Below are 16375 nucleotides of genomic sequence, written 5' to 3'. Positions count from 1 at the left end.
TCTTTTTTCTCTATTCTTTCCTTTTTACCTTAGTCAAGAAAAATATTTTCCTAGTTTCTAGAGAGCACACCATGAAAATCTTAAGAGCAACAATCTAGAGAGTACACCACTTGTGAGAAGGATAAGATCTAGAACGATTCATATTTATTATAATGATTTGCATCCATGACTAATCAAATCCTTTTCACTAAAAATTGTTATTAAAAGTTACAAAATCAATTAACGTGACTAATTCAATTTTCCAAATGTTACATAAACAAGATTAAGATTCTCACTGAAGAAACAAAGGACCTATGGTGTAAAACAAAATGTGAAATGAAAGAATCTTCATTGTTTTGCTACGTCATTTCAGACGTGGTAGGTTCCAATTTGGCATACATGGTTGCACACAATTCAACCAAACAAACTTAATGCGTTGAATAATCCCATTTATAATGCAATCATCATCATCAAATACCAAAACCTCCATTACATAACATATTGCAACACACCATTAGTACCACCATTACCATTTGCCTTAGCCATTTTCATGTCCAAAAAGTTTATGCTTTCTCATAAAGCAATATTGTTCATTTCCCACACATAAAAACAGCTATGCATCTCACTCAACTCTGCATCATTCTACCTTCAGATGCTGATGATGAAATAAAGCAACTTGATAAGGGGGTGAAACTAGTTAAGGCCAAAAAACAGCCTAAAGGGTCTTGTGGGTGTCAATTTGTTGCATTTTTTCATGGTTCTTTGACAAAGTTGTATGGGAGAGCAAGGAGAACCAAGAAGAGAAACTCTGGTGTGTTGTTTCATGATATTGGTGGTGTTCAACTCAGTGCCAAGATTGGGAGGGACAATCCAAGGATATACAGCTATGCTGAGCTTTATATAGGATCAAGGGGTTTCTCTGAGGATGAAGTTCTTGGCAGTGGAGGGTTTGGTAAAGTGTACAAGGCTGTTTTGCCAAGTGATGGAACAGTGGTTGCTGTGAAATGCTGCTTAGCAGGGAAAGGGAAGCAATTGGACAAGACTTTTGCGGCGGAATTAGCGGCGGTAGCGCACCTCCGCCACAAGAATCTGGTTCCATTGAGGGGTTGGTGTGTTTTCCAAGACCAGCTTTACCTGGTTTATGAATACATGCCTAACCGCAGCCTTGACCGCGTCCTGTTTCGCCGGCCCGAGAATTTGAAAGAAGAGCCTCTTGGCTGGTTCAGGCGTGTGAAAATTGTGAAAGGTTTAGCAGCTGCATTGTACTATCTGCATGAGCAATTGGAAGCTCAAATCATTCATAGAGATGTGAAAACTAGCAATGTTATGCTTGATTCTCATTACAATGCTCGGTTGGGTGATTTTGGCTTAGCAAGGTGGCTGGAGCATGAGCTTGAGTATGAAACAAGGAAAGCACCAACCAAATTTGACCTTTTCAGGTTGGCTGAGACAACAAGGATTGGTGGCACAATTGGTTATTTACCCCCTGAAAGCTTCCAGAAAAGAAGCATGGCTACCTCGAAATCCGATGTTTTCGGGTTTGGGATAGTTGTGCTAGAATTGGTGTCTGGAAGGAGAGCTATAGATCTTACCTACCCAGATGATCAAATCATTTTGCTTGATTGGGTTAGAAGGCTTTCTGATGAAGGGAAGCTTGTTGATGCAGGGGGTACAAGGCTACTAGATGGTTCCTACAAAAAAATTGAGATTAAGCACTATATTCACATAGGTCTCTTATGCACACTCCATGACCCACAATTTAGACCAAGCATGAAGTGGATTGTGGATGCACTTTCTGAAATGTCAAGCAAATTGCCAGCACTTCCTTCATTTTATTCCCATCCTATGTATATTTCTCTGTCTTCCTCATCAGACACTAGTCCAAGCAACACAAAAGGCACAGGCACAGGCACAGAAAGTTCTACCCATCATCATGCTTCTTCCAAATATGTCACAGCCTTAGGAGAGACTATATATGAAACTGCTGAAGCTGAACAAAGAAACAGTGGAACAAGCTCTTCTCAGAGTAGGAGCATACATCATCATCATCCATCATTTCCTGTGGTTGAAACTCCTAGGGAGATATCATACAAGGAGATTGTTTCAGCCACTGATAATTTCTCAGAGTCAAGAAGGGTTGCAGAGCTAGACTTTGGAACTGCCTATCATGGCATCCTTGATGACCGCCACCATGTCATGGTGAAACGCCTTGGCATGAAGACATGCCCCGCACTGCGAAATAGATTCTCGAATGAGCTGAGGAATTTGGCGAGGCTTCGCCACAGGAATTTGGTGCACCTTAGAGGATGGTGCACTGAGCAAGGAGAGATGCTTGTTGTTTATGATTACTCGGCAAGACTAATCCTGAGTAACCAACTTCACCATCATAAAAATGGGAGTAGAAATGGGGGTTCTGTCCTCAAGTGGCATCACAGGTACAGCATAGTGAAGTCACTTGCATCAGCACTTCTCTATCTGCATGAGGAATGGGATGAACAAGTCATTCACAGGAACATCACTTCTTCAGCAGTTACTCTTGACCCTGATATGAACCCAAGGCTAGGTAGTTTTGCTCTAGCTGAATTTTTGGCAAGAAATGAGCATGGTGATCATGTAATCATTGATAGGAGCAAATCAGTTTGTGGTATTTTTGGCTACATGTCACCGGAATATGTGGAATCGGGCGAGGCAACAGCTGCTGCTGATGTTTATAGTTTTGGTGTGGTGGTGCTTGAAGTTATCAGTGGACACATGGCAGTGGATTTTAGGCAACCAGAGGTACTATTGGTAAAGAAGGTTCATGAATTTGAGATAAGAAATAGACCATTAGAGCAATTAGCAGATATAGGCCTAAATGGAGAGTACAATTACAAAGAACTGATGAGGTTGGCAAGATTAGGAATTGCTTGCACTCGTTCTGACCCAAAACTAAGACCAAGCACCAGAGAAATAGTGAAAATCCTTGATGGCAATGACAAATTAATCATGGGGGATAACATGGAGAGCAGGGAAGAATGGAGACAGAGAAATGCTAGTTCTATGTCACTAGTTAAGAGAATCCAAGCTCTCGGAATACAGTAAAAATGTGCAGAAGAAAGTGAAGAAACAATATAGTCACTGATAATTTGTAACATAGAGAAAGCTTTTTCTTTGTATTTTTATGGTTTAGCAATTTTCTGCTTATTGGCTACCCTTGGTTGTATATAACAAAGAGAAGGTTAATATATTGGATATATTTCTGCTAAAGCAGGACTCATTCTATTCTAGTTCTATACTTTTTTTTCTTATTACTTTTAATGTCTAACAGATTGTATACATTTATGCCATAATATCAAGATAATGTAGGAAAAGATTCAGCTTTGAGCAAATCCAAGGTTCATCACATTCAAAATCTAACATCAAGTAGTGTTCTGTGCAGTATAACTTCCTATTTGTCTATTTGATGTAACTATTCATCCACACCAAACCTAACCCCTCTCATGAAAACATTTTTAATGGGACTCCCTGAAAGTGACTTCCTATTCTTGATTCAGACACATTTAGGTAAAAGGCCTAATTAAATATTTGGTGACTATCACCTAATTGCTTGTGTGAAAAAAGCTAATTCAATAAGCAATTATTTATAAGCCTTTTACAAGTTTTAACAAGCACATACTAGTGAAGTGTTTATGTCGTAAGATAAGTTAAATAAGCTCTAACAAAGGGCTTAACATCCCCGAATCCATTTATCATGCGTTGAAGATTCAAAGAAAGGGAAGTTGAATCAAGTAAATATGAAGAGCTAGTGCCTAGTATCACACAAGTTAAGGAAAAGAATCTCAGTTTCAATATCAAGTAGGAAAGCACAATATTAAGTTTCTGCTGAATAAATTATCAGTGGATAATGAAAAATGTCTAAAACTTGTATACTCTTGCATATATGCATTAAATTGTATGCGCTTGCATCCATCAACATCAAAGTAATGAAAAATGTCTAAAACTTACAAATAGAAAGCAACCAGCCAACTAAACAAATCAAATCGATAGATTAAACATGAAGAAATCATATTAACATCCTTTTATCCATATTCTCTCTATCCATCAACATCATGTTATGTGTGTACAACATTCATAAGAAATCCTTAAATGACGTAAATTCGCAAAGCATTTGCTACATGATAATCTGATCAAGGACACATTCTACAAACTCTACAAAAAAAGTTTCTTTCAATTCTAATCCTAACTTTCACTATGATAGAGTAAGTATTAGACCACCTATTATTAAAGTGTACTCTAGAAGGCTTAAAGAGTCTCTAATCAGGCCTGAGACTCATAAGCAAGGGCCTGTTGAACCAGAATTAATAGGATTTTGTATTAAACAAATAGTCAATTAGTTAGAAATGTTGACAATTGTATTTATGTTGTAAGCTGATATCTTTCCTAAGAAGTTAGTTAGTTTCTCTAATAAAGAGGAACTCAAGTCAAATTCAGTAAGAATTTCAAGTTATCTAGTTATTTACTTCTTTAAGACATGCTATTGCTTTCTCAGATGCTAACAAATTTAAGGGAGTCTAAATAGAAACTGAAAAAGTAATTTCAGTAATCAAAAGATGCTCATAGAGCATAAGAATAAGGTCCCGTTTGGAAAAACAGCTTAATTAAGCACTTATGGTCATAAGCGCTTATGACATAAGCGCTTATTCATAAGCTATTTTTGAAAAATTATTGAAATAAATTAAAAATAAGTTGTATATAAGCATAAGCTGTTTTTCATAAGCTATCCTGAGTAGCTTATGAAAATAAGCTGAAAATAGCTTATGGCAGGTCATAAGCTGTTTGCATAAGCCCTCCCAAACACTGGCATAAGAGCTTATGCTGTCAGATAAGCTCAAATAAGCTCTTCCAAACTAGGCCTAAGACTAACTTGGCAAGGTACATTTCATAATAGAAAAGAAATAAGAAATAAACTAAGCAGGAGGATGAAAATCCAGGCAAGGCACAAAGTTTCCTTCTTTGTCAACAACACAAATCTTTCCATCACGAGTAATTTTTTCATAAGAAGCTCCTTCATCTTTAAGCTCCGGCCTCCGGGTTGAGGATCTTAACTTTACCCGTGGTGAACAACATTGAACTTATATGGTCATTTTCAGCCTTAGTGAATCAGAAATCTTTTCAACAAGTTCTTTTTTCTTTTGCTCCTCCTCAAGAAGCTTGGAAATTTTTTCTTTCTTAGTAATCAGTGACCTTATTTTCTCCTCGTCCTGTTTAATCTTTTCGTGAAAAAGTTCAAATTCTTTCTCTTTTTCTCCTAAAGAAGATTCAACAATGTTTGTGTACTTAGTTTTACCCGTACATTTGGTTGCTGGGATAGGCTCTCCAATCAGGTGACATTTATCCATCAAAATATATATCTAGCTCCATGATGACGATAAGACTGTTTATAAATCATTAGATAACCAAATCATCAGCAAATCCTGACAGGATTCACCTAGTTTGTAATAAGAAAAAATGCTACCAAACACTCAGTTTAATAATACAAATTAATAAGGCACCAACAATGCGACACGCCTGAAATTGAAAAAGTATGATATCGGGACACCGCTTATATATATTAAAAAATAAAATTTATATATTTTTTTGAAAAACAGAGGAATAAGGCATAGAAAAAAATAGCTTGTCCAATAAAGGAATGATTTCCACTTCAACATATCCAAATTAAAAGCTACTCTAGCATTTTGTTAGTTGTGTTTTCCACTTCATTTGCTAGCCTCCATTATTAAGCCCTTCTTTTGGCATTTTTTTATGAAGCTTGTTGGGCACTACTCTCTGAACCCAACATGTAACACCAATGGGAGCTATGGTGGTGGGTGGTAGCGGAGGGATAAAAAGTTTACATGTCGTGATAGGAAGCAAAGAAGACAAAAAACACAAAAAACCAAGAAAGTTTCTACCTAAAAGATAGAAAATCCGACCTCTAGGATAATTTTTTTGGTTTTCCAAGGTATCCTCACAGCCGACAGCTATGAGACTAATCATTCGAAGCTCTGAGATCACGTTAAGTGAGTAGGCGTCTCCCAACAAATGCTTCTCCATACGCACCGCCCAGGAATCGAACTCTGGACTAGATGGTTAAGAAGCTCAACTATCTACCAGTTGTGCTACACCTTGTTGGTTAATAACTTCAACAAGCCACAACAAAGAGGAGAAAACCCCTCTAAAAAGGTACAGAAAACCTAATGACAACTCAACCGACCGAGAATTTGCTAGGCTAAATTGAACCTCTTACAATAAGTCAACCGACCTCTTAATGTTCTCTTCATAATGGAAAAAATACTAGACCAGCTTATCGTAATACACGATTCATGAATTTTTTACAAACAATATCATTTTATTCATCCTTCATTTTACACATAATATCAAAGTTCAAATGAATGCCCTCAATATAATAACGTTCGAATAAACACAAGACCAAGTAACTTGGCATTTCAAATTTTTCACCATTATGCGCAATTATAAACGAGATAGAAGATTATCAAGATTCTCAATGCTCATAGAGACCTTTGATATCTACAAAGAGGACATAAAATAGCAGCCTGAAACTTCTAATGCTCAAAGTGAACCTTTTACAATTGCAGAGAAGATGCCAGAGAAATAATATTAAGACAGATATTCCATACATTAAATTCTACCCACCCATCTCACGGAGAAAAATCATCCCTGCGAATTGAGTACCCTCAAAGCACCTGGCAAATTAAAATTTCCCCATGTATCTGTAAAAAGCCTACCATGAGCATCACTAACATCTAAATAAATGCCTCCAACTTCCTCGATGTAATAGGTTTCGGTGGCCGGAAAGTCTCCAGCTGCAAGTTAGAGCTTGTACGGATCTCACTTAGAACCGCGTCCCCTTTCTCTAATCTTATAGCCTCCAAGGTGCTTCCAAGAACATCAGCTGCAAGTCCAACTTGTAAGAGACTTTCTGGCTCCTCTCCACCATCATGTATTAACTGCCCAATCTCATTCAAAGAGACTACACTCTCTGTTATCACTTTGGCGAAAATTCGGCCAAGAAACTCTGGTGCTTTCGGGGCATCATTAACAGCATCCTCCAATGTACGGAGAGCAGATTCAAACCTAGTCATATAAAAGGGAAAAGAATAACATGAAAAGTGTCTTCAAAGTAAAGGAATTATTCTAATGGCCACTATATTGTTAAATAAGCCTCACCCTTTGACAAGTTGAGCTTGATTCAAGGTGCCATTCTGAGATTTCACAAGGTTGACAAGCAGTTTTGCCAAAAGATCTCGTTCCGTGTCCTTTCTCTCAAAGGAGTCTATGACCCAGAGAGAAACCATTGAAGGATGAAAGCTTGGAGAATTCAAATCTTTGACACATAGAGCAACTTCATCCACGTCTCTAGCACTGAAAATTGCATAAACTTCAGTCAGAAAATAATATGCAATAAACTCCAGTAATCAACTTCTAAAGCTTGCTTTGTACTCATGATTACGCTGATACCTTTTTTAATTTTTCACTAAAAATCTAGAGACCCTAATTATTCCAAAGTCTCATCCTCCCATTAAATAGTTTTATTTGCAGGACTTCATGCTTCAGACTCAATGTTTGTTTGGTTATTTAGGATTTAGGAATTAATCCTATTAATAAGCAGGAAGGATTTAGAACCCTTATGGATACGAATTAAAGAGCACTTGTTAGAGCTTACCCACTAAAAGACATTGAATAAGCTCCAATAAGTGCTCTTTGTTCCGCATCCAAAGGGGTTCTTAATCTAATTATGAGTTATTTTTGTTTCAACAATGGGGTTGCAAAAAGAAATAAGGAAGTAATCCAAACTTTCCCCTATATTAACTTTGGAAATAAACTAAAATTTTAGTCCTCAATACAAGCAAGTACAAAAACACAACCATTAAAAGACAAGATTCATAACAGTATGAAATTAAAATAATTGGCACCAGCACATAGTACAAAGTTGTACCAAATCAAAATAAACTCCTAACTTGAATAAAATGGTTAGATCCAAGAGATTGTAATGAACATTTGCATGTCTAGACTTTCAAGAGAGAGAGAAAGATGCTTCAATGCCTCAGAATAGCTACAGTTTGGTTGAAGGTCTAGACAGAACTAAGCACTAAAAGCTAATTGAGGAGTTAGACCTTAAGGCAATAAGAAGTGGCTAAATCACCTCAAGAGCACACAGGACTTGATTTATATAGATCCAAGAGATTGTAATGAACATTTGCATGTCTCAACTTTCAAGAGAGAGAGAAAGATGCTTCAATGCCTCAGAATAGCTACAGTATGATTGAAGGTCTAGACAAAACTAAGCACTAAAAGTTAATTGAGGAGTTAGACCTTAAGGCAATAAGAAGTGGCTAAATCACCTCAAGAGCACACAGGACTTGATTTATATTGATCTTTAGTCTCATCTCTTTTCACTCACAGAAGACCAATATTGCATATTAGCTCCTACAAGAACTATTTTGTTGATGGGTGCGCCTAGTAAAGTGATCCCAACCGCCAACAGGACGGATGGAAAATAGAAGGGAAACCAGAACAGAGAGCATTTGTGGGGATTGAACCCTACTCTCCCACTGCATGTCCCCAACACCTACCCACGTAGGATTGTTTTCATTGAAATACCCAGAGATGACAAATCTGTATCTAATACTGACATTATATTAAATAATACCCACATTCCTCAAAGTACTGAAGACATTAATCCTTACCAAACAAGATATCATGGTGACTGCTGTTGATGGTAGGTAAGAGGTCAGTGGCAGAGTGGAGAAGGCACTGCCGCGAGAGCAGAGCAGCATAAAGCAGAGAATAAGGGGATGGTGAAGTCATAGAGTGAATGGCGCAAGGGGTTTGGTTTAGGTAGGATAATCCCATGCGGATAAATTAATTTTGTTGTTACATAAACAGTTATAAAAATTATATTTGATATTATATTGCTGTATACAAATACATTCTTAGAAACATCATCATAGTAGCTGGATAGTTACTACGTACTATCAACTAATAACCAGCACCTAGACACCCTGTGTGTGTGAGTCAATCCAGTTGCATGCTAAATACAGATTTGTTTACTGTTGACAAACAATGAATATAACAGTTGTCTGACCTAAATATTTTCAAGTTCAGGAGTATTTTATTTATATGTAAAGGAATTCAAAAAGCTTTTCAAGATGAGATTTATGTGTGCTTCTAGAGTCACTTATACACAAGACGGAAGGCCCTACTTGACAAATAAAACATAACATGCACCAAAAACAACTATCTCATGAGATATATTTTTCCTTATTAGTGAAAACGAGTGGACGTTCAAGCAATAACAAGAAACAAAATTCCAATCTAAGAAATTGGTCATGTCTAGTAGAGGATTGTACCTAAAAATGACATGATAAGATGTTGGTTTAAGCTTATGAGGAAGGAGTATAACTAGCCGCAAAAGCTGTAACAAAGGATAAAAATAAAAGAGAAAACAATACCTGTAGTATTCTCTGATTGCAGACAAGGACAAGTCCTGCAGTCGTTCTGGAAATGCCTCAGAATCTGAAGCATTCTGCGAGACTAATGTCCCTTGCAATTGAGCAGGAGGTGAAATTGCAACAGGTCTGTCAAGATTCCGATCAGCATTTCTCCCGTCTCTGTTACCATAGTTTATATTACGTTCTGAAGCATTTAATTGATAAAAAGTAGCTGGATCAGAAAAGCTATTAAAAAACCATACCTTGACGCAAGATCCAAACTTGAGCTATATGCAGAGCGCTCTGATAAATTATTAGGACCATTGAGACCAGTACTTGTTCTATGCGAGTCTCCAGAGCCAGAATGCACATCAGATGTTGGCAAATTAGAAATAGCAGTTGATCCTCTGGACATTCCCTTAGCAAGACCACCTTTGGGTCCGAAGATCATAGAATCATCACCTGAGGGTCTTTGTGGTAAGACTGGCAATGTCCTAGCCTCATGAGATTGTCTTTCCTCAAAACGGGCATCCTGAAAACCATATCCCCGAGCTTGAGTAGGCAGCCCACGGAGTCCCCCCATCTGTGCATTAGGAGAAGGCAACATAGATGATCCTCTTGGACTATAATCCACAGGGTTCCTTCTTGTTGACTGAATATTGCCCGCACCACGACCCAGCCTACCAGCTTGAGCATGCCTCTCTTGTGCAGCGTCTCTATGTACCTCCTCAATCTTCTTTGGACCTTCAACTTTCCTCCTTTGTTGCCATTTATTCTTCCTCAAATCAATGGCATCCTTCAACATAAACCTCACCCTAGAAGATAAATTCATGTTGTTTGAAAATATTTTCATCCTTTCGAAGTATGCATCCATATGTTCCTTGGCTTTCGGATGGTCAATCATCTCCCCAATAGTACTCATCAGCTTGCACAAAGCTTCAACATCTTCCTCATCAGGATCCTGATACTGACCCAGTAACTTCTTGATACACTCATGCATAATTCTCTCTGTCAACATTCTCTTCTTATATAGTTCTCCAATCAATCTGATGTTACCTAACATGCGCCTTCTTGCCTTTACTCGTTTTGCTTCTCTTTCTTCATCAGACTGCTTGACGCCACCCTCCTCAACCTTATTTGCTTCTTCTTGTTCTCTTTCACCTCTCTCAAATTCTTCCTGGCACTTGTTTAACAATAACCTTTTAAAAGTTATTTTTTCATTGTTCTCACTAAAATCAGGCAACTCAGAAGCCAGATGTGAACAGAAGTTGGCATACATTTCACAGAAGGTAGGCTCCATCAGAGCCTTCTCAAAGATTTGTGAGATGACACCAGTGAGAGTGACTGCATTGTCAATATTAACTGCTTTCACCTGTTCAAAGAGTCGGTCAAAATTCTGGGGAGTTAGTTTGTTCAAGATACCTTTCAACTGCCTCTGCTTCACCTCTTCTGTGTCTGAGACTTTACCAACTTCATATTTCTTCTCGGCTTTATGCATCAACTGCAAGGGAGTTTGAGAAGTAGGAGAAGGAATTAAACCCCTATGCTGGAAGCTAGGAGCACGCTGCCACCTTTCCCCATCAGAGTTATTTCTTTGCATTCCACCCTGATTTCCCGCAGATTGCATTGGCCCAGAAAGGACACCCCCAGCATATTGCATTGATGAAAGGACACCCCCAGCATATTGCATGGATGCCTGTGCACGAGGATTACCTAAAACACCCCCTCCTTGGCCAGACCGAAATCCTGCATTACCTCCACTTCCATCCAAACCACGTCCAGAATGAAAAGCATTAGAAACTTTGCTCCATCTGTCGTCCTCAGTCGCAACATTCCCACGACGTTCCATCCGAGACATCCCACCTGGCCTATCTACAATTCTTCCAGGACTAGGATGGGAATCACGCTCAATTACATGGAAACTATTCCTATTAGCACTCACCAAAGCCTCAGCTATGTCTGCTGTGATTTCAAAACCTTCAGGAAGGTCCAGGCATTGCTCAGCAAATTTCAAGAGGAAGTCGCGAGAGTACTTTTTGGCTGTACCATCATTAACTGGAGGAGGTTCTTCATCAACTTTCAGCTTCGGTGTAGACATGTCAGCAGCATCCTCCCAGTCATCAGGTTCAGCTTTAATGTGATTATTCTTCTCACTTGCTTTTGCATCTGACAGAGCAGCTTCTGCTGGAAATTGCTTCAAATTTTCAGAAATAGAAGCACCTTCTGTGCTCTGTGAAATTAAGACAGCTTCTTTCTTTTCCTCAGGTCCCTTGTACGCATTATAAAGATCAGAAGTTGACCCAGCAGCATCTGCTTTCTGAAGAATCTCTCTTCTTTTTTTCTTCCCTTTAGTAGTAGTTTTCCCCCTATTTGCTTCTAAATTTGTTGTATCCTTTGAACCTGACACCGAAAGAGACATTGAGTCACCACCAGAATTCTCTGAACCATCATTGACATCCATTAAAGTCTTTTCAGGAAGATCAGCACACTGCAGATCTGATGTGCCAAAATTTCCAGAAACAAATCCGTTATTAACTAGTACACGATCATTTCTACTAAGATAAACATCTCTAGAATCCAATGCAGAAGAGGTAGATGTGCCTAAATTATCACTTTTTCTGTCACAAATAGCAATACAACTAGAAGATTCATTCTGCCCTTGGTGTAGTGTTTTAAAGCTTAATACCTCAATGCTTACATTTGCAGCATCTGTTTCAGTTTGTGTAAATAGTGTTCTATCATAGTTAATACTATTATTGTATCCCCCATAAAGAGATTGTTCATCATTATTATCATAATGCTTTTGTAGTTTACCTTCGGATGATTCATCTATCTTATCATGCATATGATTGTTCAAACTACCAGAAGCTAGAGCACCAGAATCAGATCCTTCACTTGAAACACAAGCAGAAGCTTCTCCAGACCCATTGGTCTTCGTTTCAATAGCACCAGAAATGCTACCAGATAATGTCTCAGATATAGGAGAATCTTCGGGAATTCCCACATAATCATTTGTTTTAGTTCCGACAGATTCAGAAACTCCAGTATCAGATATACCACTGTCAACAGCTTGAGAAGGCACACTATCCACTGCAGGAGATTGCACAGAAACCTGTTGTTGGAAAAGACAGAATGCAGACACTATATTTAAGTAAACCAAGATAAATTATATATGTCAGCGAATAATAATTTATTCAAATACCTGATGTTGTGAAGATTGCCCTTTTTTCCCTGGTTTCTTCTGATTATCCTTTAAGGAGTTAGACCTGCTAAGAGATTCTCTTTTCTGTTCGTTAGACACACCTGAGATAGAATCCTCACTCACGTCAGATGTATGAAGCACCGAGGGAGTGACAGTAGTTACAGCAACAGATGCCACGGATTGTTTTGGCAATGAACCCGAAACAGAAGAGTCACTGGAATACTTGGATTGTTGTGGAGAGGTATCCAAAATTTCACACTCTTTCTGTGGCAAAGTGGAGCCAGCATCACAATTTAATGATGAACCAGGAGGTTCACTATTTTGAACATCAGAAACACTGGTATTGGCCGATGACGAGTCTACAACAGAAGACACAACACTTGATTTAATAGTCACAGAAGCAACCCCTGACATATTAGGCACATCACGGGAAAATTCTACATTAGTTGGTTCGACAATGCCAGGAATTGGGGTGTTAGCTTTACTAACAGATACGGAGCTAAGTGATGGGGAATTCATGAAACCGACATTTTGTGGAGCATGACTCACAGGAGAGTTAAATATTGGTGGCTGAGAATTAGTAGTTATCAGGCTATTGGTCATTGGAAGAGAACTAGAAGGTGGATAGTAGAGAGAACTGGGATTGTATGAGCTGGGTGAATAATAGTTGATAGGATGAGAAGCAGAGAAAGATTTAACAGGTTGGGATTGAGAAGGTACATTAGGATGTGACCTAGCCCCAGATGATCCACCATCTGAATAAGCATCTTCCCGTTTTTCAAGCTTCAGCTCTTGATGCGTATCAGGATGAGTTATCTTCACAGGAGTAGGTTTTCGAGGACCAGTAAATTTTCCTCCTTGAGGCTGGGAATATTGGTGACCCATGCCAATGCCCATGTTGCCTAATTGATGGGACAACGGATGGGGAATGAAACTCATGTTTTGGCTTTGATGCATAATCCCCTGAGGATGCATCGGATGAGGCTGAAGGCCTTGAACAAAAACTTGAGGTTGCACTTGTGCAGCATTTCCAATTGGTAAAGGCATAGGTATGGGCATCTGAAGGGATGCTGTTGACAAACTCTGAGATGGAATCTGTGGATTAGGACCACCAAACTGTAAAGATGCCTGTGACTGGTGATATGGCAACGCCACCATTGAAATCCCAGAGGCAGGAACAGAAAGCTTCTGCATCTGGTTTAATGGGGTCAAAGCTGACACCTGAGGATCCTGTTTAAATTTTGTCCCCATATAAGGCTCCCCTGCATTAGATTGTTCAGTGAAACCTGCATCTTTCCTAGATGGTTGCTGCTGCCTTGGAACAGGAGGTACTGGCGCTGAAACCGCAGATCTATAAGACTCATGACGAGCCTTAAAATTAAGCAATTAGACATTAAGAAATAACTTAAATTCTACGAAAGGTGAAAACATATAAAGCAAGCTAACTTCAACAAGACAAAGTACAAATACATATGGCATTCCTTTTTCAGATTCTATTTTCAAATCAAGTTCCTTGTCATAACAGAGAATTTGAAGTAAAAAAGAAAAAGCTCTTTACTTCGTATGTGGGGAGCAATGGTTGTAACCAATATAATTCAAGAATTTAAGAGAAAAAAAGAATAAAAGTGCATACTTGATCACGCTTTTGCTCATCTAAATTGGGAGGAGCTGAGTTTGTACGAGCAGGAATCTGCATATTACAAGAGCATATGATCCTTTACTCACCCCAAAATTCCATGAAATATGCAAGACGCGAACATTCATCAATGAGTATATAAGAAACTTACTGCCATCCCATTCGTAACACCAGCACTAATTGATCCAAATTGAAAAGAGAACACATTAGATGCATCTCCTCCTGGTGCAAAATAAATAATCAGATTACTTCTGTCTCACAACTAATAGCTAATTAAAAAAACCAATGGTGAAGAGGACAGTTTATAGTGACCCAAGCTACAAGTCACAAAAAAGGAGTCAATCTGTAACTTTATGTATCACCAACAAAATCCTAAAAGCTAACATACCCTTAGCAGGGCTAGGAGGAGCAGCTGTATCAGAGCTCATGGAGGACTTTTGAGAAGTTGGAGCTTTAGAAACAACTCTAGAACTTCTCTGTGCAGCTGATGATTCAGACGACTTCGTAACTGGCCCATCAGATGCTCCTACCATATACCACATAAATGAATGAATTACGTAAAAATAATAATAAATAAATAAATAAATAATTATATACCAAACACTCTTCACCAAAAAATTAACAGATTCTTCTGTTATATAGAGGGCAGAATCTTGCACATGTGCTTCTCCAGTAAACTTTTACTGAAAAGCATAACCAGACACTAAAAACCAATGAACAGAAGAATCACATCTTTCAAACATTTAAAAAAACTATTTCTACAGCTTACCATGTACTTGCGGCTGTACATGAGTACCATTAGATGTGATCCGAGCAGCAGAAGCATAATTAAACTCTGTTGAGTTCACTGGGGAAGGGTTTACCCTAGGTTGCCCACCTTGTGCATTATTAGACTTCTTGTTAAAACTATAACACAAGCAACAACCATAATCAATAAAACGAAAACCCGAACAAAAAAACACCACACTAATGTAAACAATCACCAAATTACAGATCAACGACCCACGTAATTGTTGACATAATTTGCTATATATTTTCATGCATTTCATCATAATGTCGAATTTCAAACAAACGTGAATCCAAATTGTGAATAAGAAACCCAGTTTCCCTATCTACAGTTCTACACTACCAACACTACTCCACAAACAAAAATCAATAATCCACATACATACCCACTATTCATAAATAAATAAATAAATGAAAAATCACAAGTTAATCAGCAAATTTGCAAACCCTAACTTACCTCCGGGATGACGAGAGTGATGAAGCAGAGGTGCTCGCCGGCGCGTATCCACCACCACCACCGCCGCCACCGCCACCTCTTCCATGGGCACCTGATGAACCTCTCTGCTGATTGAAGCTCGTGGATCGCCCAGTTTTTCGGTAAGCGGCGGGGTCGTTCCTGTCGGACTTTGAATGATTGAAGGACATATATCCAAGTGCGTTGATTCCCTCACAAAAACACGAAAAATTGAACAGAAAAAAAAAACTAGAGAGAAATCGAATTTGCTTTTTTCAATTTTCCCGGCAACCAAACACGCAGATCGGCGACGCCGTCGCAATCATCGCACGCGGTGGATCAAAACCGGTTGCTCCGGCAGAGAGAAATGGAAATTGGAAACAGGAATTTGGGAACAGAGTGAAGCGGCACCTGAAGAGTGGAGTGAAATTAGGGTTTGGTTGAATGGAGCTGACACTGTGACTCTGTGAGATAAGAAAGACGAAGAAAAGGGGGAGAGAAAAAAAACTATGCAACTTTTATTTTATTTAATAAATCACCACTTAATTTTTTGTTTTTGATTTTAAAAAATCGCATCCACCATCGGAGATACATGCACTTTATAATTTTTCCTTTGTGGGGTCGCCACTAAAATTGGTGTTAATAATTTTTTTTAAACTAGTATCACAACTAAGATTGTATTATGTGTGGGAGCGTGGCTTCAGTAAGGTGTTGTGTTTCTCGGATTGTGTTGAGGTGGTAACGTGGTAGAGGGAATGCACGATGTTGGTTTTTATTGCATAGGGATGTGATTCAGCAAATTTGAGACATGCTTCTTCACAATTGGCAAGTTTATGTGCATTACCTTC

The 16375-nt window shown here is 38.6% G+C and overlaps 2 protein-coding genes across 3 annotated transcripts; one reads left to right on the top strand and one right to left on the bottom strand.

The window, feature by feature from the left end:
• Positions 1-464: 464 nt before the first annotated feature.
• Positions 465-3245, top strand: LOC130748585 (receptor like protein kinase S.2-like). The gene has a single exon (XM_057601815.1). The coding sequence runs from the start codon at positions 595-597 to the stop codon at positions 3058-3060; it is 2466 nt and encodes an 821-aa protein (XP_057457798.1). The 5' UTR covers positions 465-594; the 3' UTR covers positions 3061-3245.
• Positions 3246-6374: 3129 nt separating this feature from the next.
• LOC130745366 (eukaryotic translation initiation factor 4G-like) lies at positions 6375-16086 on the bottom strand. Of its 2 annotated transcripts, none has more exons than XM_057597559.1 (11): positions 15531-16086; positions 15057-15193; positions 14676-14813; positions 14439-14509; positions 14285-14341; positions 12652-14022; positions 12264-12561; positions 9713-11945; positions 9471-9629; positions 7186-7380; positions 6375-7092 (listed from the first exon to the last, which is right to left on the bottom strand). In XM_057597559.1, exons 1-11 carry the CDS (start codon positions 15716-15718, stop codon positions 6762-6764), a joined length of 5178 nt encoding a protein of 1725 aa, XP_057453542.1. In that variant the 5' UTR covers positions 15719-16086; the 3' UTR covers positions 6375-6761. The 2 variants fall into 2 exon arrangements, with proteins under 2 accessions (XP_057453542.1, XP_057453543.1); XM_057597560.1 differs by having other exon boundaries at positions 9713-11849.
• Between the last annotated feature and the right edge of the window lie 289 nt (positions 16087-16375).

This window comes from Lotus japonicus, chromosome 3 (assembly GCF_012489685.1).
Source record: "Lotus japonicus ecotype B-129 chromosome 3, LjGifu_v1.2".
Lineage (NCBI taxonomy): Eukaryota > Viridiplantae > Streptophyta > Magnoliopsida > Fabales > Fabaceae > Lotus > Lotus japonicus.
Note: the sequence above shows the minus strand (reverse complement) of the source record. Positions and strands in the feature narration are given on the sequence as shown.

Coding starts and splice junctions, on each gene's coding strand:
- LOC130748585 (XM_057601815.1), top strand. CDS start 595: ATGCATCTCACTCAACTCTGCATCATTCTACCTTCAGATGCTGATGAT.
- LOC130745366 (XM_057597559.1), bottom strand. CDS start 15,718: ATGTCCTTCAATCATTCAAAGTCCGACAGGAACGACCCCGCCGCTTAC. Junction 15,194..15,530: donor TCACTCTCGTCATCCCGGAG/GTAAGTTAGGGT, acceptor CTTGTGTTATAG/TTTTAACAAGAAGTCTAATA. Junction 7,093..7,185: donor CAAGCTCAACTTGTCAAAGG/GTGAGGCTTATT, acceptor TTATATGACTAG/GTTTGAATCTGCTCTCCGTA.